The sequence below is a fragment of the Camelina sativa genome, chromosome 16 (assembly GCF_000633955.1).
Source record: "Camelina sativa cultivar DH55 chromosome 16, Cs, whole genome shotgun sequence".
Lineage (NCBI taxonomy): Eukaryota > Viridiplantae > Streptophyta > Magnoliopsida > Brassicales > Brassicaceae > Camelina > Camelina sativa.
The window spans coordinates 4,550,771-4,574,737 of NC_025700.1; the positions used below are offsets into that span (position 1 = coordinate 4,550,771).

Below are 23,967 nucleotides of genomic sequence, written 5' to 3' on the forward strand. Positions count from 1 at the left end.
GGTTGCCTCTGCTTTGCAGAAGAAAAGACTGTCATCAGCAAACAGCAAGTGCGAAATAGTAGGACTATCACGGGCAATTTTGATACCCATTATTTTCTCTTCCCGTTCTGCCTTCTTGATATTAGCTATCAAAACCTCAGTGCAAAGAATGAACAGATACGGCGACAGGAGATCCCCCTGACGAAGACCCCTATGAGGGAGGATGGAACCCCTGGGTTGACCATTCAATAGAACTTGGTATGACACAGAAGAGACACAACACATAATCCTTGAGATCCATTTCCTGGTAAAACCAAATTTGACCAAAACCGCCTCCAAGAAATCTCATTTTACTCGATCGTATGTCTTGCTCATATCCGTTTTGAGAGCTAGAAACTCCGTCTGACACCTCTGATTGGTGTTTAGTCCATGAAACATCTCCTGAGCGACCAGAACATTATCAGTTATTAAACGACCAGAAACAAAGGCCAACTGAGTTTCAGAGACCAAAAGAGGTAGAAACCGTTTTAACCGGAAACACAAGATTTTAGGTATAATCTTATAACTGACATTACAAAGACTGATCGGTCGAAACTCCGTCATCCGCTGCGGTCTATCAACCTTGGGAATAAGACAAATATTTGTCTCATTTAAACGAGGATCGAAACGATCCGTCCTAAAAAATCCCTGAACCAAAGACACCAAATCCCCTTTCAAAGAGGACCAAAACCGTTGAAAGAATAAAGCAGTCATGCCGTCAGGGCCTGGAGTTTTCTCCGGGTGCATCGCAAACAGAGCCTTATGGACTTCCGCCTCAAAAATATCCCGAGTAAGATCTCTATTCATACTCTCCGTGATTAGAGGATTAATTTCTCTAACCATTTCTGGAATGCCATTACCAGCCGACTTCTTAAAAAGATCCTCAAAGTACTTAGTAGCAATATGTTCCATACTCGACGGCGAATCGTTCCAGACATTATCTATGTCGAAAAGACCAACAATCCTATTCCTCACCCGCCTCTGCTTCGTGGAAGCATGAAAATATTTAGTGTTTTTATCCCCAACCCTGAGCCAGAATTTCCTGCTTTTTTGTTGCCAATATATTTCTTCATCATGATACGCCTCCTTTAACTTCCTTTCAATGTCCCGAATTTCCCTTTGAGAAATCGAATCATCCATTTTAGCCTCATGGAGAGCCACCTTTAAGGAAGAAATAAGCGAGGGACCAGAACTTATATTATTCTTTCGCCACCAAAAGATAGAATTCCTGCAATTCCTTACCTTATCCACAAAGCTAGGGATGCGGAAATTCCTGGTACGATTCCACCCAGACTAAACCGCACCCGCTGTACCTTCCTTACCCAGCCACCTTTTGTCAAAACGAAACTGTCTAAGCCGTCGTCTATCCCACTTCTGACAATTTGCCAATATCGGGTAATGGTCTGAACCAATCATCTCCAAATAATCAACCCTCGAGTTCGGGTATAACCCATGCCAATCCTCATTACCCACAGCGCGATCTAACCGACAACGGACCACCTGATTATTACATCGGTTTCCCCTCCAGGATAATTGATCCCCAAAACAAGGAAACTCAAGCATCCCACAATGCCGAAGCATTGAACTAAAAGGTATAAAGGAAGAAGCTGAGCGTAGAGCGCCCCCTGTTTTCTCATGATTGCCAACTAATTCGTTGAAATCACCTACCAAAAACCAAGGATCAACTCGGAAAGAACCAATATCAATCAAAGTATCCCAAACTTCCTGTCTTTTATGGGGAACAAGATCACCATAAACGAAGGACATAAAAACCAATTGTTTGCCAACATATGCTTGTGTATCAATAATACGACTACTATCATAAATAATTAAGAGTTTTATTTCATCCATAAAAAACAAAGCAAGACCACCGCTAGATCCGCGAGGTTCAACAGTATACAAATTATTATAACCAAACTTATTATGCAACTTTTGTAAATAAGAAAAATACTTTTTTGTTTCCGATAAAAATAAAATGTTTGGTCGATGCTTCTTCCACAAATCACCCAAATAATTTTCTGTCAGATCAACCCCAATGCCCTGACAGTTTCAGCTCAAAATCTTCACGTTCTAGCCGGCGGTTTCGGGAGAGCCCCCATCCCTTTCTCTTTCTTGCCTAAGCGGCCACCATCCGATGGTTTAACGCCTACTGTAGAAGTCCCCTGTCTCCCCAAAAACTTCTGTTTGTTAGCATCACCTGCAGGTTTAGACAAAGCCTTAGCAAGTAAACGTTTCCCGGGAGAAGCCGAGACCAAAGTAGCTAACCTAGAGCCATTAACACCTTTTCTAACATAAGGACTGACTATCCTCTTCTTATCACCACTCTTATCTCCTAAAGTAAAGGTAGCCAAAGCACTATTAATCACACCCACGTCGTATTCAACCGGGTTAGAAAGATAAGAAATACCTTGCTGATCACCACTAGGTTCATCCAGAATAACAGACTCCTGACCAGTGTGAGACTCGGACCCTTGACCCGTTGGCAATTCTAACCCCTGAACCTGCGGAACATCCTGTTCCTGAACCACCTTGAGATCACCCTTTGCCGAATCATTGCACTCACCATCTTCAAGCAGGTCATCTGTGTCAACCACAAAATCTATAACCATAGACGCCACTCCATCAACCTTTTGCAAAGTTCCCTCACGCTCTTTCTCTGGCACAAGACCAACTCTGGAGACCCCGGTGTAATCTTCAAGACGCACCTGAGTTTGATGTTCCAGAGAAGCTTGCTTCACCTTGTATAAAGGTTTTGGCCAAACCATACCCGCACCCTTCCTTTTGAGATGAAAACCAGAGGCCTTACTCGATGTTTCTCCACTACCCGAGTGAGACCCGCGCCTATACCCTTCGTCCCTCATAGACGAGTCCCCAAAGTTCCTCTGCTGCCCCCAAGCCTGACCGTGAACCCTGTCCTGTTGGCGAGAACCGTGAAGCCCATTCTCACCCTGACGCAGCTGTGGGAAATAACCAAAATCACCACCCTCCACAGATTGAAAGTCTAAGGCTCTCTTAGCATGCTTTCGAGGCTTCTCCCAACCTCCAACATTATGATTCATCTCCTTCTTCACCAAAGGAAGATGTCGTGGTCCTCCCCTACTATCAGAGAGCGCTTCAGTACCATTACCAGAACCAACCTTCTGAAACTCTGGACACAATTTCGAATCATGAGTCATCCTAGAGCAATGATCACAAACACCAACTAGCTTCTCATATTCCAAAGAAACCACAATCTCATCCCCAGTAGCAAACGGCACCACTAACTTTGTAATCAGAGGATTAAACCCATTGACAGACACACAAATACTGCCAGACTCTTCATCAATCTCTTGAGTCTTCCCAATTTTCTTCCCAATAGCTTCAAGAGTAGCCACCTCCGACAGATGCATTGGAATCCCTGTCACCTTCACCCAGAAGCTAATCGTTGAAGGATAAGAGGGAGAGATGATCGGCTCCCATCTCACCAATGATACCATCCAGTTATCAAAGTGATACGGGCCGTTCTGAAGAACAGAGAGGATATCCTCTTCCTCCTCGAAATTGAACTGAAAGACTCCCTGACCTAGATCCGCTCCAACCACCTTGTCCTCCAGTTTCCAAATCTTTGGAAAGTTAGCTATCACAGACTCAATTCTCTGACAAGCTGGATTCATCAACCTCCCAATGAGAGTCATGGAAAACTGTTGAATACGCTGGGCCAGAACCGAATGTGAGATAGTTACCGTATCAGTACGAACCAGGGAAGCCTTGCCTTTGCTGAATGCTAGCTGAGCCATTTTGCTGGACACTAATTTCTTTATTTTTATTTATAATTATTTTGTCAATAATATCAATGCTTTAGTTGACAAAAAAACAATGCTTTTATCTTTAATTTTGAACAAAATTTTTAAAATATATATAAAACAAATTTATTGTTAAAAACAAAACAGAACTGTTGAAAAAAATAAGAAATTCATATTAGAAACGGTCGTGGTATCCATTCGAATATGGTACAAAAAAAAGGGAAAAATATTACCTAAACAAAACATAATCAAATAGTCACTAGGAATTATCAAATTAATCTACAAATAGGATTATCTCAACCGACCCATCGGTTCTATATAAGAAACATGTAGACCCCTTCTCAACTTGTCACCAAACAAATTCATTATTTCTCTTAATAATCTCTCTCAGACTTGTTTCTCTCATTCCCAAGTTAAGAACCAAAAACATGATCATGGCTTTGACTACGAAGAACGTGATTTTTACTTCTTTGTTGGTTCTTACAACTCTTTTTGGAGTTGCCATCGGAGGAACCGTTCACAAGGTCGGAGACTCGAAGGGATGGACGATGATAGATGTTGATTACGAGGCTTGGGCTTCATCAAGAACTTTTCAAGTCGGAGACTCTTTGGTCTTCTCATACAACAACAATTTCCACGACGTCACTGAAGTCACTTACAATGATTTTCATCTGTGTGACTCGTCTAAACCACTTGTGACATACAATACTGGGTCCGACTCAATCAGTCTAACCAAACCGGGAGTCCAACAGTTCATATGCGGAGTTCCTGAGCACTGCGAGTCGGGGCAGAAGCTTCAAATCCATGTCTTGCCAGCCTTGTTGGGTCACGTCGCTGCTCCGGTTCCTGGAACTGTCCGATCACCAAGCTCTTCCTCGTCTCCTTCACCAGCCAACGCTCCACACTGTTGGTTAAGTTTGAAGTTGACTTGAGAAATAAGTTACACTAATCCTATTAGAGTTATGATTCTAAAGAGATAAGGATCAAAGATAAGTTAGGAGTTATCTAACTTATGAGGTTTTTCCTAGTAAGATTAGGTTAGGTGTTTTACTATATATATGTGTTGAGGCATAACGCAAATAAGTGTGGTTTTTGAGAGAAAGAGAGTTTGAGAGTTTAAGTTTTGAGGGATTTTTCTTAAATTAATAAAAGTGAGTTTATACTTTAAGTTCTCTTGTGTTCATAAAACCATAATCAATTTCTATATTTGGTATTAGAGCTATGGGAGACAACAGAACTATGGGAGATATTGTTGAATCAACAAAGACAATGGAAGGAGGAGGATCTTCTTCCATGAAGTGTCCTATGTTAAACTCCACAAACTATACAGTTTGGGCTATGAAGATGCGGATTCTTCTCAGGATACACAAGGTATGGCCAATAATTGAGACACCAGGGGACGACAACGACATGAATGATATGGCGATGGCACTATTATTTCAATCCATCCCAGAAGCCCTTATTTTGCAAGTTGGAGAACTCGACACGGCAAAGAAAGTTTGGGATGCAATTCAATCAAGACATGTTGGAGCAGAAAGAGTTAAATAAGCAAGGTTGTAGACATTAATGGCCGAGTTTGATCGCCTCAAGATGAAGGAGACAAAGAAGATTGATGACTTTGCTGGAAAGTTATCGGAGATCTCCCCTAAATCTGCAGCTCTTGGTGAAAACATTGATCAATCGAAACTTATTAAAAAGTTTTTGAAGTGTCTCCCATGGACAAAGTTCATACACATGGTAGCTTCATTAGAACAAGTTTTAGACCTTAATAAGACGAGTTTCGAGGATATTGTTGGTCGCTTAAAAGCATATGAAGAACGTATCTCAGAGGAAGAAGAAGAAGCTCATACGACTGCAGAACAGAGTCAAACTAAGCTGTTATATGCAAATAATGACACACAACCTAGCTATTCACCGGTTCCGGTTCCAGTTCCAGTTCCTGCTCCACCAGCTCGCGATTACTATAGTAGTTACAGAGGATGAAGGGAGATTACTTGACTGTACATGATCATGAAGGAAAGTTACTTGTCAAAACTTTAAAATCCAAAAATCGACTCTATAAGGTTCGAATGGGGGTTAAAAGTATTGTGGGTTTACAGTCTGCAGTTTCAGGTGACTCTTACACATGGCATGCAAGGCGGGGGCATGCCAATTTTGAATCAATTAAATCCATGATTCAAAGAGAGCTAGTTAATGGAGTTCCGCATATACAGTTTGAGAAGAGGATTTGCAGCTCATGCCTTTTTGGGAAACAGACAAGACAAGTATTTCCCCAAGCAAGTATTTTTCGAGCAACCAAAGTGTTGGAACTTATCCATGGTGATTTGTGTGGTCCGATATCACCAAATACTGCAGCTGGGAATAGATATGTATTTGTTCTTATTGATGACCACTTTAGATACATGTGGACAATTCTCCTGAAAGAGAAAAGTGAAGCCTTTAACAAATTCAAGAAGTTTAAAGCTGTAGTGGAGCAAGAAACATGAGAGCATATTCAAATCTTCAGAACAGACAAAGGAGGAGAGTTTGTATCAGAGGTCTTTAATTCTTTCTGCAGTGATTCAGGTATTAAGCGGCAACTTACTGCTCCATACACTCCTCAACAAAACGGTGTTGTTGAGAGACGCAATAGGACATTAATGGAGATGACTAGAAGTATTTTGAAGCATATGTCTGTTCCAAATTACTTATGGGGAGAAGCAGTACGCCATGCCACATATCTCTTGAACAGGGTTGCTACAAGGTCACTTAATGTTAAAACTCCATATGAAGTTTTTCGAGGAAAGAGACCTAATCTCAGTCATCTGCGAGTATTTGGTTGCATAGGATTTGCAAAGCTGGAGCAACCTTACTTGAAAAAACTCGATGACAGATCACGAATGTTGGTACACTTGGGTACAGAACCATGATCAAAAGCATATCGCTTGTTTGATCCTAAAACCCGAAAGGTTGTGGTTAGTCGTGATATTATTTTTGATGAAACAAGGAGTTGGGACTGGGATAAGAAATATTCAGAACAGAGTGAGATCCGAAGCTTCAGGATCAATGTAGGAATATATGGTAACCATGGTATTCAAGAAACAGAATACGAAACAGAGCAAGGAAGTAATACAACTGAAGACAACAAATTAGAATCTGTTGATCACGATCAGTTTGATGATGAAGAAGAAAGTGAAGATCATGATAACGTTGTCGAGGATACCACAAATCAACCATTGGCACTTAGGAGAACTACAAGACAAAGGAAGAAACCGACACATCTTGAGGACTATACTCTACCGGATCATCTTGACAATTATGCCCTATTTGTCGAGGAAGAAGGAGAGCGTTTGCTGATGTGTATAAACAATGAACCTAGAGACTTTTATGAAGCAAATGAATCAGAAAAATGGATGAAGGCATGTGAGGAAGAGATTCATTCTATTGTTAAGAATCATACTTGGAGTCTTGTTGATCTTCCACTTGGAACAAAGCCAATAGGATTGAAGTGGGTATTTAAACTTAAGAGGAACTCTGATGGTAGCATAAATAAATACAAAGCTAGGCTTGTAGCTAAGGGATATGTGCAGAAATATGGGATCGATTATGAAGAGGTGTTTGCTCCGGTTGCTCGAATCAAAACAATTCGACTTCTAATCAATCTTGCAGCGACGAATAGATGGGAGATACGCCATCTTGATGTGAAAACAGCGTTTCTTCATGGAGAGCTGAAAGAAACTGTTTTTGTTACTCAACCGGAGGGTTTTGAGGTAAAAGGATCCAAGGACAAGGTCTATAAGTTGCATAAAGCTTTGTACGAATTAAAACAAGCACCAAGGGCTTGGAATGATAAGTTAGATCAAATACTCAAGGGTCTGCAGTTCAAGAGATGCTCCAAGGAACCGTCAGTTTATCGAAGAAAGATACATCAAGGTTTTATTGTTGTTGCAGTGTATGTCGATGACCTGTTCGTGTCAGGAACGGACATAAAAGCTATTGAGAACTTTAAAAAGGAGATGGCGTCCAAGTTTGAAATGAGTGATCTCGGGAAACTGACCTACTACCTTGGAATAGAGGTATGTCAACATAAGGATGGAATTACACTAAACCAAGGTCGTTATGCATTGAAAATATTAGAGGAAGCAGGTTTGAAAGACTGTAATATGGTTCACACGCCAATGGATAAGGGCTTGAAGCTGTCAAGGTCTCCGAAAGAGAAGGATATAGATGCAACTAAATTTAGGAGGAGTATTGGATGTTTGAGATATTTACTTCACACAAGACCAGATCAATCATATTGTGTGGGTGTTTTAAGTCGGTATATGCAAGATCCTAAGGAGTCACATGGAGCAGCGTTGAAGCAATGCTTGAGGTACCTTCGAGGAACAACACATTTCAGACTCACATTTGCAAGATCAGTCTCTCCAACAATTGGGTTAGTTGGTTATAGTGACAGCAGTCACAACATAGATCCTGATGATGGCAAAAGCACGACTGGTCATGTATTCTACTTGGGAGGGAGTCTTATCACCTGGTGCTCGCAGAAACAAGACACGGTGGCGTTATCTTCGTGTGAAGCCGAGTTCATGGCTGGTACTGAGGCTGCGAGGCAGGCAATTTGGCTCCAAAACTTGCTTAGAGAGATCACCGAGGTATCTTGTGGGAAGGTGGTTATTCGAATAGATAACCAAACTGCCATTGCTTTAACCAAAAACCCAGTTTTCCATGGGCGAAGTAAGCACATTCACACTAGATATCACTTTATTAGAGAATGTGTGGAGAGAAGACTTGTGGAGGTTGAGCATGTACCAGGTCAAGAGCAAAAGGCAGATATTTTGACAAAAGCTCTTGCAAGGATCAAGTTTAAAGAGATGAGGGAGCTGATTGGAGTGAAGGACTTGGCTGGAGATAACTTCAAGCTTAGGAGGGAGAATGTTGGTTAAGTTTGAAGTTGACTTGAGAAATAAGTTACACTAATCCTATTAGAGTTATGTTTCTAAAGAGATAAGGATCAAAGAAAAGTTAGGAGTTATCTAACTTATGAGGTTTTTCCTAGTAGCATTAGGTTAGGTGTTTTACTATATATATGTGTCGAGGCATGACACAAATAAATGTGGTTTTTAAGAGAAAGAGAGTTTAAGAGTTCAAGTTTTGAGAGATTTTTCTTGAACTAATAAAAATGAGTTTATACTTTAAGTTCTCTTGTGTTCATAAAACCATAATCAATTTCTATACACAGTATCAGCATCAGATGGCTCCATCACCTCTTCAAAGCGGTGCCTCAAAGTCGGCTTCTTGGATCGGCTTCAACTTGTTGGCATTGATCTTCGTATTCTAGTCTTGTCTTTTATTATTACACTTTTTAATTTCTTTTTGTATTAGCGAGTGAACGTTCTTTTCCTTCTTTGCATTACTTTATTTAATTAGGTTTTGCTCTCTTGTAATTAGAATTTAGCTTATTCATTAATTCAAATCTTATTTTTCTAAAAGAATTTAGTATCACCACCAATCATCATAATCAAGTGACCTCTTTTTTAATATTGTTTTGGACATTAAGTAAACATAATGGAAAGTTTCATATATCTATTAACTATATAAAAATAAGTATTATATTTGTAAAAAGTGTTTAGTTGTTTACATATCAATTTTTTGTAACTATTTATTAATTTAATTTTGATCCGAATTGAACCAGTACGGAATTAGAAAAGGGCCAATTTTACTGGGCCCAACTAAAATACAGTTTTATCAGTTACAAACTCATCGGCTTGTAATATAAATCACGAAAATATTTATCAAACTACGATGAAACCTCCTTAAAGATCAAAAATTAAAAATCACTGGATGTTAATGGTTGTAACGGCTGGGGGAAAAATTCATTTGTGATTTAAACCGCTTACTTTATTTTATGGATAAATTAAAAACCTCATATTCCATAGTATATGACCCTTATAATCTATCAAATGTAATCCACAATAAAATAATAAAAAAAGAATCAAAACTGTAGCGAACCAACTTCAAACTGCTTTTATATATAAATAGTGGTGGAGCCAAAATAATGGATTATAAGGGTCATATATTACTAATATACAAAAGTTATTGGAGTTTTAATTAAAATCTTAAGAGATTATATAAACACAAAAAAAACATTGTATTGAAAGAAAAAAAAAGGTAATGGGACTTCATAGGTGTCAATTCACTAAAAACAAACAAAATTTGATATACAAGCCTAGACTAAAAATTTCATAAATTTTATTGGTGTCAACTGACACCCTTATTCTTTCACTAACTCCGCCACTGCATATAAATAGAGTTAGATAGCAGCGACTTGTTATCCATACTAAAAACAGAATAATCTAATCTTCAAATAAATTTATCCATCCCAACCGTATTTACAAACAAATTTATCCACCCTAACCGTATTTACACCCATTATTCTTTTGATTAATAAATCGTTAAATATCTTCTAAATTAATCCTACCATCAGTCCATCATCATAGATCTCGAAGAAAAAAAAAATCGAACCCAAAAGAAATCTAACGAAACTTGTGTGATTTGATTACAAACATAATAAGAATCCAAAAGTGGAATAGAATCATCAAGAATCAAATCCACTAGCTTGCCACGTGTCGAAACTAAATAGAAAAGCAAATAATCACACTTTCCCATATAATAAAAAATAAAAAGTTGGTAAAATAATATTTTTGTCAACGCAAACTCCCTGGGTAGGTCTCTCGAACCGGACGGGTCAAACAAACCCGAACCCGGTTTTGTTTGTTTTTTTTTTTCCTGTAGAAAAAACACAACAAAAGAAGAGGAAAAGAGCAGAGCTTCTTTAAAAGTTATGTTTTTCAATGTGGTTTTGATTTGTTTGCTTCATCGTAATAACTTACTCTCTCTCACGAAAACTCAAACTCTCTCTCTATCAATCGAGTGAACGTTGCTTTGAGGTTAATGATCCCGTCTCCTCTTCTTTTTCTTCTCTGTTTTCTAATTCTAAAGTTTATTCCTTTTTTTTTTTCTCTCTCAATTTCTGATTGATTGCAAAAGAGGCTTTCCTGGGTTTTAGGGTTTTTGTTCTTCTTACACTTGATCACGTTTTTTTTGCCCCGAGTCTGTGAAATTCCTCTTTTCCCACGTTTTGGGTTTCGAGGTTTTGTAAGTTTGCTTCTCTCTCTTCGAAAATTCGTTGATTTTTATGATAAAGTTTCTTCCTTTCTTTGTTTCCAGATTATTTTTTTGTGTTAGCAAGTTTTGTTAAATCTTTCAATTTCAAGTTTTTGGGTTTCGAAGTTTTGATTTTAAGAAGCAATCAGCTGTTTAGTATAAGAATCAATTCGTTTCCTTTTGGTATTTTTTTTTCTTTCTTTCTAATTTTGTCTCTCTGTAGATAACTTTTGGTGTTGTCCGATGATGATCGTTAATTGTCTTCACATGGTTAAGTTTGGTGTTGGCAATTTCTGTTTTCAATAGAAGAAAGAAACATGTGATACAGACACATAGCTTATATCTGCAGTCAAAAGATCTTATCTGATAAGGATATGTTAATTTTTATTATCTCTTCTTGAGGAACTTGTTTTAGTTTAGAAGATAGCGTCTAAAAGGCTCCTAGGATTTGAGGTTTTGCTTAGAAGTTGCATTAGCTATCTTCTCTTGGATAATCATCTATTTGGAATAACGGCTAAGCAACTGTCTTTTGCTATGAGCTTCTATTGCAATCTTGTTTCTTTAATTAAAAGAGTTGATGTTGTCGTGTGTACGTTTACCGCATATGTTTAATCTCTCGCTGAATTTTCTTTTTTGGTTGTTGGGCATTGACAGAAGGAACACAAGGACGTTGTTGGATTCTGAGGAATTATGGATTTTAAAGGTATAAAATGGGTTGGGAATGTGTACCAGAAGTTTGAAGCAATGTGCTTAGAGGTTGAAGAAATCATTGTGCAGGTGAATGCTTTGTTGTGTTAAGTACTTTGTAATTGTACCATGTCGATTTGTATCTTTTGTTTTAACTCTTGGTTTGCTTCTTTTATGATTTTTAGGATACTGCAAAATACGTTGAGAACCAAGTTCATACGGTTGGTAATAGTGTCAAGAAGTTCTGTTCAGATGTGGTTCAAGATTTGCTTCCTGATGGTGATGACTCTGTAGGTTCAGGAAAACCTTTACCTGTTTCTATGTTAAATGAATACGCTCCTGTTTGTTCCTTCAAAAAGAAGAAAGAAAGCGTGAACCGAAGAACCAGTGATTTGAAGCAAGAGGAAGAAGAGGTAACTGAGGGGAAGAAGGATGGTTGTGCTATGAAGTTACGTGGTCTTGATGCTGATGATTATGATATATGTACCTCTCCGAGACAGTATAGTTATGGAGGTCCATACCGAAGAGGAAGAGTTGGCCGGAAACAGATCTTTAAAAAAGAGGAGCCTTTTCAAGTTACCAGGCCTATTGTCCAATCAAAGGTTCATAGTGCTCGTGTTAAAGATAATGTTGGAACTGTAAACTCGAGTAGTTTATCGAAGGTTCATTGTGCTCGTGTTAAAGATGATGTTGGAACTGTAAACTTAAGGAGTTTATCAATGGTTCATAGTGCTCGTGTTAAAGATGATGTTGGAACTGTAAACTCAAGTAGTTTATCAATGGTTCATAGTGCTCGTATCAAAGATGACGTCAAAACTGTAAGGCCAAGTGATACTCCTCCAGGTGAAGTGGAAAGACTCATCTCTAAAAAGGAATGTCAGAAAGAGGATAGAATCGAAAATCAACATTGTCTGACAGTCGTTAGTTCTGTTAGAAGTAAAGATTCAGAGATTAGAACTGAGATTGAACATGGTCTTACGGTTGTTAATTCTGTTAGAAGTCAAGATTTAGAGATTCAACCATCTGTTGCTACTAGCTTACCTGCAGAATCTGATGGTAACATTTCTGCTTTAAAAAACAAAACTCTCTCTTTCTCAATCGTTTCTTTTGAAACTATGGATTCTTAAGTTGGGTCCTGGTACACAATCATATCGAGTACTACATCCCATAGGTTCTGTATCATTTGGATTAATTTAGCGATCATGCATTTCCATATCGTTGTTTGCTGTTTGCTGTTTGCATTGGGAATGGAATTCGAGAGGAAGAAACTGGCTCATGATTTGAAGCAGTTCACTTAATCTTGGTTTTGGTTTCTTGTTTTCAGATTGCATAAAGGAAACCGATGAGGATTCAATGGAAACAAGTTCAAGTTCTGTCTCAGAGCAAAAGTCAGAGATTCTCCAACATCTTATTGGAGGATCAGTTGAAGAAAGCTGTATACTTGTGGACAGAGACGAACTCCATTGTGTATTTCCTGACAAGATGGAGAATGACAAACACAAACCATACAAGGTTTCTTCCTCTCTTATCTCTTTCTCTTTTCTTTGGTTTCATGTTTGCATATTTATCATCACACAGAAAGTAACACTGCCTTATAACATAAACTAATCCAACAGAAGATCAGAGACGTTATATCTTCAAGAATGAAGCAAAACAGAGAAAAAGAATACAAGCGACTTGCTCGTCAATGGTACGCAGAAGATGTTGAGAATGGGAGAGAATGTGGCGATAATCCGAAGCCGGTAGAGGATAACAGATCATCTGAAGAATCTGAATGGGAGCTTCTGTAAAATGTTTAATGGTTACGCAGAGGATATAGCTCTACTACTCTCTCACACACTCTCTCTCTCTCTGTGTATATAAAAGAATGTATTAAGCAAAACATAAGAAGCAGCTTAAAAGGCTTCCTCTGCTGGCTCTGGTTACATAATTTTAATAAGGCTCCTAATATATTTATCAAATTTTTTATTTATAATTTGAAGTAAAAATGTTTTTTACAAAACTGTCTGCATCTGTGAATATTTGTGGGAGAAAAAAAAAAGTCTTTCCCTTGGTGGTTGTGTAATAATTGTTTTCTTGTTTCGTCTATTATACATTTCCAATTTGTTCCAAATTTAGGACCACTACACATCATTTCCTTTTCTTAGTGTTTTTATTTTATTTTAATTTAATTTCACAATGTTTGCAACAATTTGAACCATATATATATCTCTTCAAACAGGAAACTATAGTCATTTTCTCAAATAATTTTCTAGGAGTTATGAACCCGATAAGCCCCTATAAAGTATCTTCAGTTTCGACCTATTGTGCTACTTTACATTTCACTTTTTATATTTAGTTTTCTTTTTTTTATATATGCTTGGAAAGAGACAGAACAATAATCAATAACTCGACGGTTGAAGTAATAATTGAATTTGTTGATGAATGAATAATAGCTAATGGAAGGAATCTTCTAGTTTTAAATCACAGATTGCTAATGAAGGTATAATCATTAACATATTTGAATTGGAAGGTGAGCCAAATGAGTATTATTGGAATTGAGGCATACACAAATTGTTACTTTTTTTTTTTCTATATCTATATTAACATTTTTGAACTACATTTTAATTTATGTCTTTAAGTTTTAATTATTTATTTTTTATTTTATAACATTAACTTCTAAAGAAATTCCATAAATAACATTACAGAGAAACTCAAGTACTAAACTTTCTTAAATTGACCAACATTTGTTACATTTATTGCCATAAAATCTTAAAAACATCTATACATTCCAATTTTTTCAAAATCAACTCTATCCATTAAAGTTTTAACTCATTATATCTTCAAAATTATTTTTATGTATGCTAGAATCTCTCAAATTTAAATGATAGACCACAAATTTTCTATAGCAAAAGTTTACAATCTCAATAATTATATTAACATTAATAAATTTCCTAAACTGAAAATCTAATATATATATATATATATATTTTTTGAAGTACATTTTGGGTTCTACCCTTTTAATTTTGCTTATTAAAATTTTTAGTTCCTACAAAATTGCACTAAAAGCAATAAGTAAAATATGGTAAATTGACAAAATCAATTTTTTTATATAGAAACTAATTAATTCTACTTAAATTCCTTATTAATAGCAAATTTCTTTTCTATATATGTGTTCCAAAATAAAATAAAAAAATAGAAAAATCAATCATTAAACTGTATACAATAATAAATAAACAATCAATTAAATGAAATAATTATATATCAAACAAAATAATAATAGTATTATTTTAAATAAATAAAACAGTTAATTATTCTGATTAATTATACATTATACAAACAGTTATAATTCATAATTTTAGTGTTTATCCTGATAAAATTATAATACTTTAAGAATAATTGTATCACTTCTTAAATATAAAAAATATTAAAAATTAAAAATATATAATTTTATTACTAAATTAAATACCACTAAAATCAAACATCATTATAAATAAAATTAAATAATTGTCTCGTGGTGTACCACTATTAAATCCTAGTTAATTTGTTAAAAGTAGTCAAAGTTGAAATGGTTCGATTCATTGCGTTACCTAAATCAGATAAAAGCATTCGTTAGGTGTAGATTTTTAAAAGAAGCTTATTTAGTTATAAGAGAAGTAAGTTTTTTTGGGAGTGAGTGGTGGTCGAGTTGGAAAAAGCAAGCCACCCTAAACACCATCATAACATGTGCAAATTGCTCCTATACACACATACATCAGCCTTGTCTTTTCATTCTCTTAGTATATTACAACATGCATGTTAAACCAATGGCTGCGCAGATAAAATATAAACCGTTAAAAAAAAGATTCATGAACATTTGATAACCACAAACATGATTGATGTGAACTAGAAGGAATCTCTCGAATTTTATAACTCATCCTGTTGTCAATAACCAATATGTGAGTTTGGTAGTGACACTGAGTAATAAGATATTTTAGTATTACTTTCATTTGATTTAATTTATCCAATTAATGTGAAAAAAGTTTCTTATGATTATCATTAATATAATATTAGATATGTAGGTTTTTTTTTTCTAGTATGGTTTTGTTAAAAACCTTATAAAATAATGTTGGCTGAACTAATTACGATTTTAGTTTGAAATACATAACCAATTGGCTTATAAAGAGTTTGGTGCAATTAATCTATTTTATTCTATATCACCTTTTTCAGCTCTTAAAGTATATCTTAAGCATAATGATTGTCCACGAAATAAATATGTAAAATGTTGTATACAAAAATATAACGAGAGAGGTAAAGAAGAAAACTTACTGTATATGCAAAGACTTTTCTTTTATCTATAAAAAGCTTGAGGCTTGAAGAATAAGTTTATCATTTTTTTCTTGGCAACCTCAAAATGGGACTCTGTTTCCTACTCAACTTAGCCTCTCTGTCTCTCATACTCTTCTCTTCATTCCCTGTACTATTAGCACAATCTCAACAACAGTTCTTGGGACAAAACAACACAAGCTCAAGCTTGTTGAGTGGAGGGAGATGCAATTTGTCTAGAGGCAAATGGGTCTATGATTCTTCATATCCTCTCTATAGTGCTTATACTTGTCCTTTTATCGATTCTGAGTTCAATTGCCAGAAAGCTGGTCGTCCTGACACAAACTATCAACACTTCCGATGGCAACCTTTCTCCTGTCCTCTCCCCAGGTACTTTTTGCCTATGTATTACTATTAACCACTAAGTTTTGTATAGTTTAGAAGAAAAGCTAAGGTTTCGAATAGTTCAAATACTTTCTTTTTGCATTTTATAATATAAAATATATATATATATATATAATAGTTATACAATATGTAAACTTTACGTTTACAATTGAGAAATAAGTTTTGTATATGAATTAGGAATTCATTTGACCCAAAAAATTGAACACGAAATGTGGGCTGGCACGAACAAATCTGAGACCTATGTCTCAATGGTTTCTCAATGGTTTCGTAAAACGTTTTTAACGAAAGAACCCATATGAAAGTTATAACTATACTATCTTGGTTTCCAGTCGTGAATTACGTGAAATTAGTAGTAGCTAAAAAGATGTATATAATACCTAGCTAAAAATCTAATTACGTGGTTTTGGATTGGCTTAAAGTGGTCAATATATATATATATATATATATATATATATGTGTTAAAAGAAACGTATATGTAGTCAAAGTTTATGACTTATGGGATATGTTTTTCGACTGAGATATCAACATTTTTTCTTTAAAGGGTTTTGAGATATTAATATGTTTATTAAATGACATTACAGATTTGATGGGGCAAATTTTATGAGGAGAATGAGAGGGAAGAAGATAATGATGGTAGGTGACTCACTGAGTCTCAACATGTTCGAATCGTTGGCCTGCATGCTTCATGCTTCTCTCCCTAATGCTAAGTATTCTCTTCGTCGAAACCAACCTCTCACTTCCCTCACTTTCCAGGTTTATTTTTTTTTTCCATTTTCATTTTCATCACTAACTTCGCATAAAAGTAAGCGTTGCATACTTTTAACTCTTTGACTTTTTTTTGTTGTTGTTGTTGTTGTTGTTGTTGTTGTGTTTTACTAATTACTACTATCATTCTTTCTAGCTTTATCAAGTGAACACCGAATTCACCACTACAAAGTAGAAAAGCCTACTTATATTATTAATTTGTACAAAAATAAATAATGATTGTACAATCCTCGCCAAATCTTGTCTTACTAGTTACTGATTCACCTCTAATATAGCTAGAACTTGCCGACAATAGCACATTTTTAAGTCAATTAATTGGAAATGGAGTAATTAATTGAAGATGGCACATTCTAATATTTTGCGAAAAATAATCTTATTTGGATAAAATGAAAATAATTCATGAATTTTTTTGGTAATTCATGAAGTTATAAACAGTGTTAACGCTGTCTCCACTTTCAACTCTTTTGGGAATTTTTTTTTGTTGGCTTTTAAAATACACATCAGAAAATAACAAACAAACAAAAAAGAAAAAAAAAAGAAAAGAAAGAAAGAAAAGTCCCTGCTAATAAGTGTGCCTTCATCATAACGCTATCTCAGATGATCAGATACGTAGCTCTTTTGGTTTCCAAGTTTAGGGGTCGATAGACCGAAACACTTGTCAGATAGTAATAATAAGAAGATTAATACTATATGACTGCGAAATATTTCCACATTGATTTTGAAAAAGAGTTCCTACAACGTCACCATCGAATTTTATCTTCTGAAAATCGTTATCTTGTTGTTCCAAAAAGATTGGGTTGCTTAGGATAATACTATATGGTTAATTTCTTTAAAATTTCTTATTTTACTTTTGCAAGGTGTAGGGATATTATATTTGTGGTCACGATAAAACTAAGGTGTAAGAAAAGAACTAATACGGACCTTTTTAACATAAGTCGTACTCGTAGTCATTAATTAAGCTTTCTAAGAGACCTTTCAACAAAACCAAACATACACGACAGATTGGATCATTAAAAACACCTATCTTCAAAATAATTTTGACAACCACTTCAAGGTCAATGTCGTCTTCTTCATTGTCGTTTTCTATAACATAAACAGTTTATAATATATTTTAAAATTGTTTTTGGGATCTCCTTTCTATTTACATCTATACGGAGATTAAACAGTGACAAGTCTGTCTCCATTGGGGCTAGATCACTAGCTTCTTCATAGGTCTGCTACCTGTCTTTCTCTCTTTGGCTTAGATAAAATACGATCGACGGCATAATTACAGAATATATGAATATTTCAGAGAATATTTTTAAATTTTGATTTTCCTTTTTTCTATATTGTTGTTTAATTCACACACGCACACAAATGACACAATTGTGAAGTCCATTTCTATGAATGCCTAGTTCAAATATTTGAAAATATACCGGTTTGACATGATAGTCTATATACATAATATATATGGATGCTTGGGTATCAGTTCTGACTTCTGACCAACATCATTTAAAACTACAAGGTATACATACAATGGAGTCAAATTATGTAAATGGTATAAGAAGAGTTAAGCTAACATATGTATAGATTGTTTTTCCCAACCGACTTTTTAATGGTCAATTTGCACACAAAACTAATTTAACTACATGAACACAGTTGACGCAATGTCTTATGTCATTTTATTGTCCCTAAGTAAAATAATTTACATGCCTTTAATTGAAAAATGGGTAGGAATATGCGGTGACGATACTTCTGTACAGAACACAGTTTCTCGTAGATGTGGTTCAAGAAAAGGCAGGACGAGTGCTTGTGCTTGACTCCATCAAACAAGCCAATGCTTGGCTTGGCATGGACGTTCTTATCTTTAACTCGTGGCACTGGTGGACTCACACTTCCGGACTCCAGCCGTACGATCACTTAACTCTAAACCCTCTCTTTTAGTAATATTTTTCTTTATTAATTATATATGCTAGCTTCTTAATCAAATAATTTAATAATGGTTTACCAGGTGGGATTATATGAGGGAAGGAAACCAATTGTACAAAGACATGAACAGGCTTGTTGCTTATTACAAAGGACTAAACACATGGGCTCGTTGGATTAACCATAACATTGTCCCTTCACGCACTCAAGTCTTCTTTCAAGGTGTCTCTCCTGTCCACTATGAGTAAGTGTTCTTTATTAACTCTCTTGCTTTCTCTTTTGTCTCTCACACTTGATTTTAAATAAGGGAATCCTACACTGGAACTCTAAAGTCAAGCTAAAAAACAAAAGAATCAGTCTATTCATTCCCAATTTATTTTTGAAGTGGAAGCCAATGGATTTTAACAAACATTTTCAAAACATTAATTGTCGTGAAACAGCGGAAGAGAGTGGAACGAACCATTGAAGTCGTGCAAGGGCCAAACTCAGCCGTTCATGGGACAAAGATATCCAGGAGGATTACCCTTAGGTTGGATTGTGGTTAACAAAGTGTTGAGTCGAATCAAGAAACCGGTCCATCTTCTCGATCTCACTACTCTCTCAGAGTATCGCAAAGACGCACATCCAAGTCTTTACAATGGTCTCTCAAAGGGTCTAGACTGCAGCCATTGGTGTCTCCCTGGTCTCCCTGATACTTGGAACTTACTTCTCTACGCATCTCTCACTTCTTAGTTCTCGTGTTACATATTTGATTTTATTCTACCATTTTATGAATTGTGAAGTTCCTGTGATTGTGATTGATATTCTTCCTTTGTTAATTTAATCCTAAATGTAATTAACATTAATACAAGTTACATGCATTCATCGGGACTTAATTTCTCCATACTTTTTGTTATACTGTTATTTTTAATACAACCCATTATAACGTGAGGAGTATACACTTGCAAGTCTTTTACACAAAGCAAAACTTATGTGAAGAGCATGTATTAAGGACCAATACTTCACGTATTATCCAAACTTTTGAACACTCCAAACAAATTTTCCTAAGGACACAAAGATGAGGATCGGAGGGTGTTTGGATTAGAAGATAAGCGAAAAAATGGTGGGAGACATCGCTAACAGATGGAAGGAACTGAGCGGCACTAGCAAATGGAAAGACCTGCTTGATNTCTTCTCGATCTCACTACTCTCTCAGAGTATCGCAAAGACGCACATCCAAGTCTTTACAATGGTCTCTCAAAGGGTCTAGACTGCAGCCATTGGTGTCTCCCTGGTCTCCCTGATACTTGGAACTTACTTCTCTACGCATCTCTCACTTCTTAGTTCTCGTGTTACATATTTGATTTTATTCTACCATTTTATGAATTGTGAAGTTCCTGTGATTGTGATTGATATTCTTCCTTTGTTAATTTAATCCTAAATGTAATTAACATTAATACAAGTTACATGCATTCATCGGGACTTAATTTCTCCATACTTTTTGTTATACTGTTATTTTTAATACAACCCATTATAACGTGAGGAGTATACACTTGCAAGTCTTTTACACAAAGCAAAACTTATGTGAAGAGCATGTATTAAGGACCAATACTTCACGTATTATCCAAACTTTTGAACACTCCAAACAAATTTTCCTAAGGACACAAAGATGAGGATCGGAGGGTGTTTGGATTAGAAGATAAGCGAAAAAATGGTGGGAGACATCGCTAACAGATGGAAGGAACTGAGCGGCACTAGCAAATGGAAAGACCTGCTTGATCCTCTTGACTTGGATCTACGCCGCTACATCGTACACTATGGTGACATGGCTGAGGTTGGGTACGTTGCCTTCAATAGTGACCGCCGGTCTAAATATGTAGGAGATAGCTGCTACACCAAAGAAGAGCTCTTTGCTAGAACTGGCTACCTCAAAGCCAACCCTTTCAGGTAACAAACGTCTACAGTAACCATTCAAAGGGTTTGTTTTCGTGCAAACCCCAATAGAAAACATGTGACAAAACAGGTACGAGGTGACTAAATTCATATACGGAACGTCGTCGATAAGGTTACCGGAATGTTTCATAATCAAGTCACTGTCAAGGGAAGCATGGAACAAAGAGTCTAACTGGTTGGGTTACATCGCGGTGGCTACGGACGAAGGCAAGAGGTTGCTAGGGAGAAGGGACATTGTTGTAGCATGGCGAGGGACGATTCAGCTATATGAGTGGGCTAACGATTTCGATTTCCCACTTGAATCAGCTGAAACGGTTTTCCCTCGAGCTACCCCAAATGACCCGCCTCGCGTAGCCAATGGTTGGCTGTCTCTTTATACATCCACTGATCCACGCTCGCGTTTTGACAAGACCAGTGCACGAGAACAGGTCTCTACAATATAACATAATCTCTTACTCCCTGCCTGGCTTATTGCTAACTTAGGCTTGAACCACACGCAGGCCTATATTACAAACCCGGGTCAAGCCACCCTGAAGAGTTTTGACCTTCCTCAACATTCCTATATTTTTTGGTTTTCAGGTTCAAGGAGAGCTCAACAGGTTACTAGAACTGTATAAAGATGAAGAAGTTACAATCACCTTAACAGGACATAGCTTAGGCGCAGTTCTCTCAATTCTCTCCGCCGCAGACTTTCTCCATAACGAATTGCCTAAGATCACACCAAGTCTACAACACAGGCTAACCTGTGTCACAGTCTTCGCGTTCGGCAGTCCCCGCATCGGTGACCGCAGCTTCAAAAGACTCGTGGAGTCTTTCCAACACCTCCACATCTTAAGAGTAACAAATGTCCCAGATCTCATCCCACGTTACCCTGTATTCAGGTTCACAGATGTGGGAGAGGAGCTTCAGATCAACACACTGAAATCAGAGTACCTGAAACGGTCTCTAAACCTAGGACATTTCCATAACCTGGAGGCTTACTTACACGGCGTGGCGGGTACACAACACAACCAAGGAGAATTCAAACTAGAGATCAAACGCGACATTGCGCTGGTCAACAAGGGATTAGATGCTCTTGAAGATAAGTACTTAGTACCAGGACATTGGTGGGTTCTTGAAAACAAAGGAATGGTTCAAAGTGATGACGGTACTTGGAAACTCAACGGCGATAGGGACAAGATCAAAGAACAAGAACAAGAAGAACATTGCAAACTCCCATGAATATATATATATATAGCTACACTACATGTTATAATTGAACAACAAATCTGAATCAGCAAATCTCAGTTTCTTTTTTAATAATAACAAGATCCAACAAATCTGAATCAACAAGGGATCTTGGACATGAACCACTCCATAACATGAATTGGAGCTTTAATCAACCCAATTGCGATCTCAACAAGCACAGTCACACATAAGCAACAAGGACATATGCATGATAACAACAATCTGCGAGAGAGAGAGAGAGAGAGAGAGGGAGAGAGAGAGAGAAATCAGAAGAAAGGTAATTGGTGATGAATGATTCCAAAACTCCATAAATCAAAGTGAAAGGATTTAGAGAAACTGACCCGACGATCCAGATAACGACACCGACGATGGAGAGAAGGAGAGAGAGGAAAGCGAAAGGAAGACCTAAGAGGAAACCGAGAGGGCGGCAGTCTCCGTCGCACATGGTGGCTCTCTCCTACGGTGAGTGTTACAACAACTGTATGAATTATGATGATGACTTGTGTGAGTCGTCTTCTCTGAATTTTCTATTAAGTAAAAAGTCTTCTTATTAGAGAGAGAGAGAGAAGGAGACGCGGTGTAACTTGTAAGTAAGTTAGGTGCATCTGATTCTCTTGATCTGTCTTTCCTTTTTTTTTTTTTTCAATTTGGTTGACACTTGACAATTCCTTATAAATTTTTTTCAATGCATTTTAAGACTACTATGACCAAAATTAAAAGATAGAAACTATTATTATTTTTTATTTTTCTGGAAGAAAAAGTTCTTCACAGAAGATCGATTTCAGTCATTATAAAATTTTGTTCCCGATGATATATATAGAAATACAGTAGTGGCTATATTGTTTTGTTGTGTGGCCTGTTGTTAGAGAAGTGGGTTTACTTGCTAACTAAATGGATTATTAAACAATTATGTTGCTGGTAAATAAGGCCCATTTAATATATAACTAGTGGTATCAGGCCCAAATTCGGAATCTGGTGCATACTTGTTATTGTTATGTTCAAAACTAGATTTTAACTCATGGTACACGCGTGTATATAATTTTTGTTATAAATATATATTTTATGTTGTATTTGTTTGTTAAAAATATTGGCTGGTTTGTAAATAAAGGAATAACTAAATTTTCTGACTGTTTGTGTGACTAAATAATTATATTAATTTTTTATCCCGCAATACATTTTATAACTATTTGTTTGTTATATTTAGTTTGTTCTGTTTAGTGCTTAGATATCTATTTTGATTTTTAATTATTATAACAAAAAGTAAGGAATTTAAATGCATAATAAGTCATTTATACGTTGTGATTAAGTCACATTTTCCAAATGATTTAATTATTTTACACAATCTTAGTTAAATTAACTTGATTTTATATGTCAAATATTCTAATATTAGTAGTGTTGACAAATAATAAAATGAGGATTTAACCCGTATTAGCACAAATTTAATGATATTTTATTAATTTCAACATGTAGTCTTTATAACTCATCTACTATATAACCATACTATATAGTTTTTTTTAATTTTTTTACATATTCATAATCTTTTTAAATTTTATTAAGTTTCTATATATTAATTATAATATTTAAATAAATACGAATCGAAATTCTTCTTACGTTAAGAAACAAAGCTCAAATTGTTGTTTTCTTTGTTTGCAAAGGATTCGAAGATAGAATATCTTCAAAACACAATAGAATGTGTTAAATATATCATAGTTTCTGTTTCATATTGATTGATGTAGTTTTTTAGTTGGAATGAAATATAACATATTTAGGAAACAAAATCTGAAGTAAACTAATTTTGGAAATATGTTAGGGATTAACT

General features: G+C 36.0%; 5 protein-coding genes across 9 annotated transcripts; 4 read left to right on the forward strand and 1 right to left on the reverse strand.

The window, feature by feature from the left end:
- LOC104753362 (mavicyanin-like) lies at nucleotides 4,235–4,889 on the forward strand. Its single transcript, XM_010475625.2, has one exon. It carries the CDS (start codon nucleotides 4,235–4,237, stop codon nucleotides 4,730–4,732), a length of 498 nt encoding a protein of 165 aa, XP_010473927.1. The 3' UTR covers nucleotides 4,733–4,889.
- On the forward strand, nucleotides 10,603–13,598 carry LOC104749764. 5 transcript variants are annotated; one of them, XM_010471458.2, is made up of 6 exons: nucleotides 10,605–10,726; nucleotides 11,598–11,720; nucleotides 11,816–12,566; nucleotides 12,630–12,686; nucleotides 12,955–13,142; nucleotides 13,247–13,598. In XM_010471458.2, the coding sequence occupies exons 2-6, from the start codon at nucleotides 11,634–11,636 to the stop codon at nucleotides 13,418–13,420; spliced, it is 1,257 nt and encodes a 418-aa protein (XP_010469760.1). In that variant the 5' UTR covers nucleotides 10,605–10,726; nucleotides 11,598–11,633; the 3' UTR covers nucleotides 13,421–13,598. The 5 variants fall into 5 exon arrangements, with proteins under 5 accessions (XP_019093110.1, XP_010469757.1, XP_010469760.1 ...); XM_019237565.1 differs by having other exon boundaries at nucleotides 10,603–10,726; nucleotides 11,816–12,686; nucleotides 13,250–13,598; XM_010471455.2 differs by having other exon boundaries at nucleotides 10,604–10,726; nucleotides 11,816–12,686.
- On the forward strand, nucleotides 16,003–20,461 carry LOC104749765 (protein trichome birefringence-like 40). The gene is made up of 6 exons (XM_010471460.2): nucleotides 16,003–16,304; nucleotides 16,901–17,072; nucleotides 18,798–18,973; nucleotides 19,075–19,233; nucleotides 19,430–19,629; nucleotides 20,221–20,461. Exons 1-6 carry the CDS (start codon nucleotides 16,003–16,005, stop codon nucleotides 20,310–20,312), a joined length of 1,101 nt encoding a protein of 366 aa, XP_010469762.1. The 3' UTR covers nucleotides 20,313–20,461.
- On the forward strand, nucleotides 20,520–22,223 carry LOC104749767 (phospholipase A1-IIbeta-like). The gene is made up of 3 exons (XM_010471461.2): nucleotides 20,520–20,915; nucleotides 20,992–21,349; nucleotides 21,501–22,223. The coding sequence occupies exons 1-3, from the start codon at nucleotides 20,680–20,682 to the stop codon at nucleotides 22,140–22,142; spliced, it is 1,236 nt and encodes a 411-aa protein (XP_010469763.1). The 5' UTR covers nucleotides 20,520–20,679; the 3' UTR covers nucleotides 22,143–22,223.
- Nucleotides 22,123–22,912, reverse strand: LOC104749766. The gene is made up of 2 exons (XM_019237514.1): nucleotides 22,490–22,912; nucleotides 22,123–22,370 (listed from the first exon to the last, which is right to left on the reverse strand). Exons 1-2 carry the CDS (start codon nucleotides 22,591–22,593, stop codon nucleotides 22,247–22,249), a joined length of 228 nt encoding a protein of 75 aa, XP_019093059.1. The 5' UTR covers nucleotides 22,594–22,912; the 3' UTR covers nucleotides 22,123–22,246.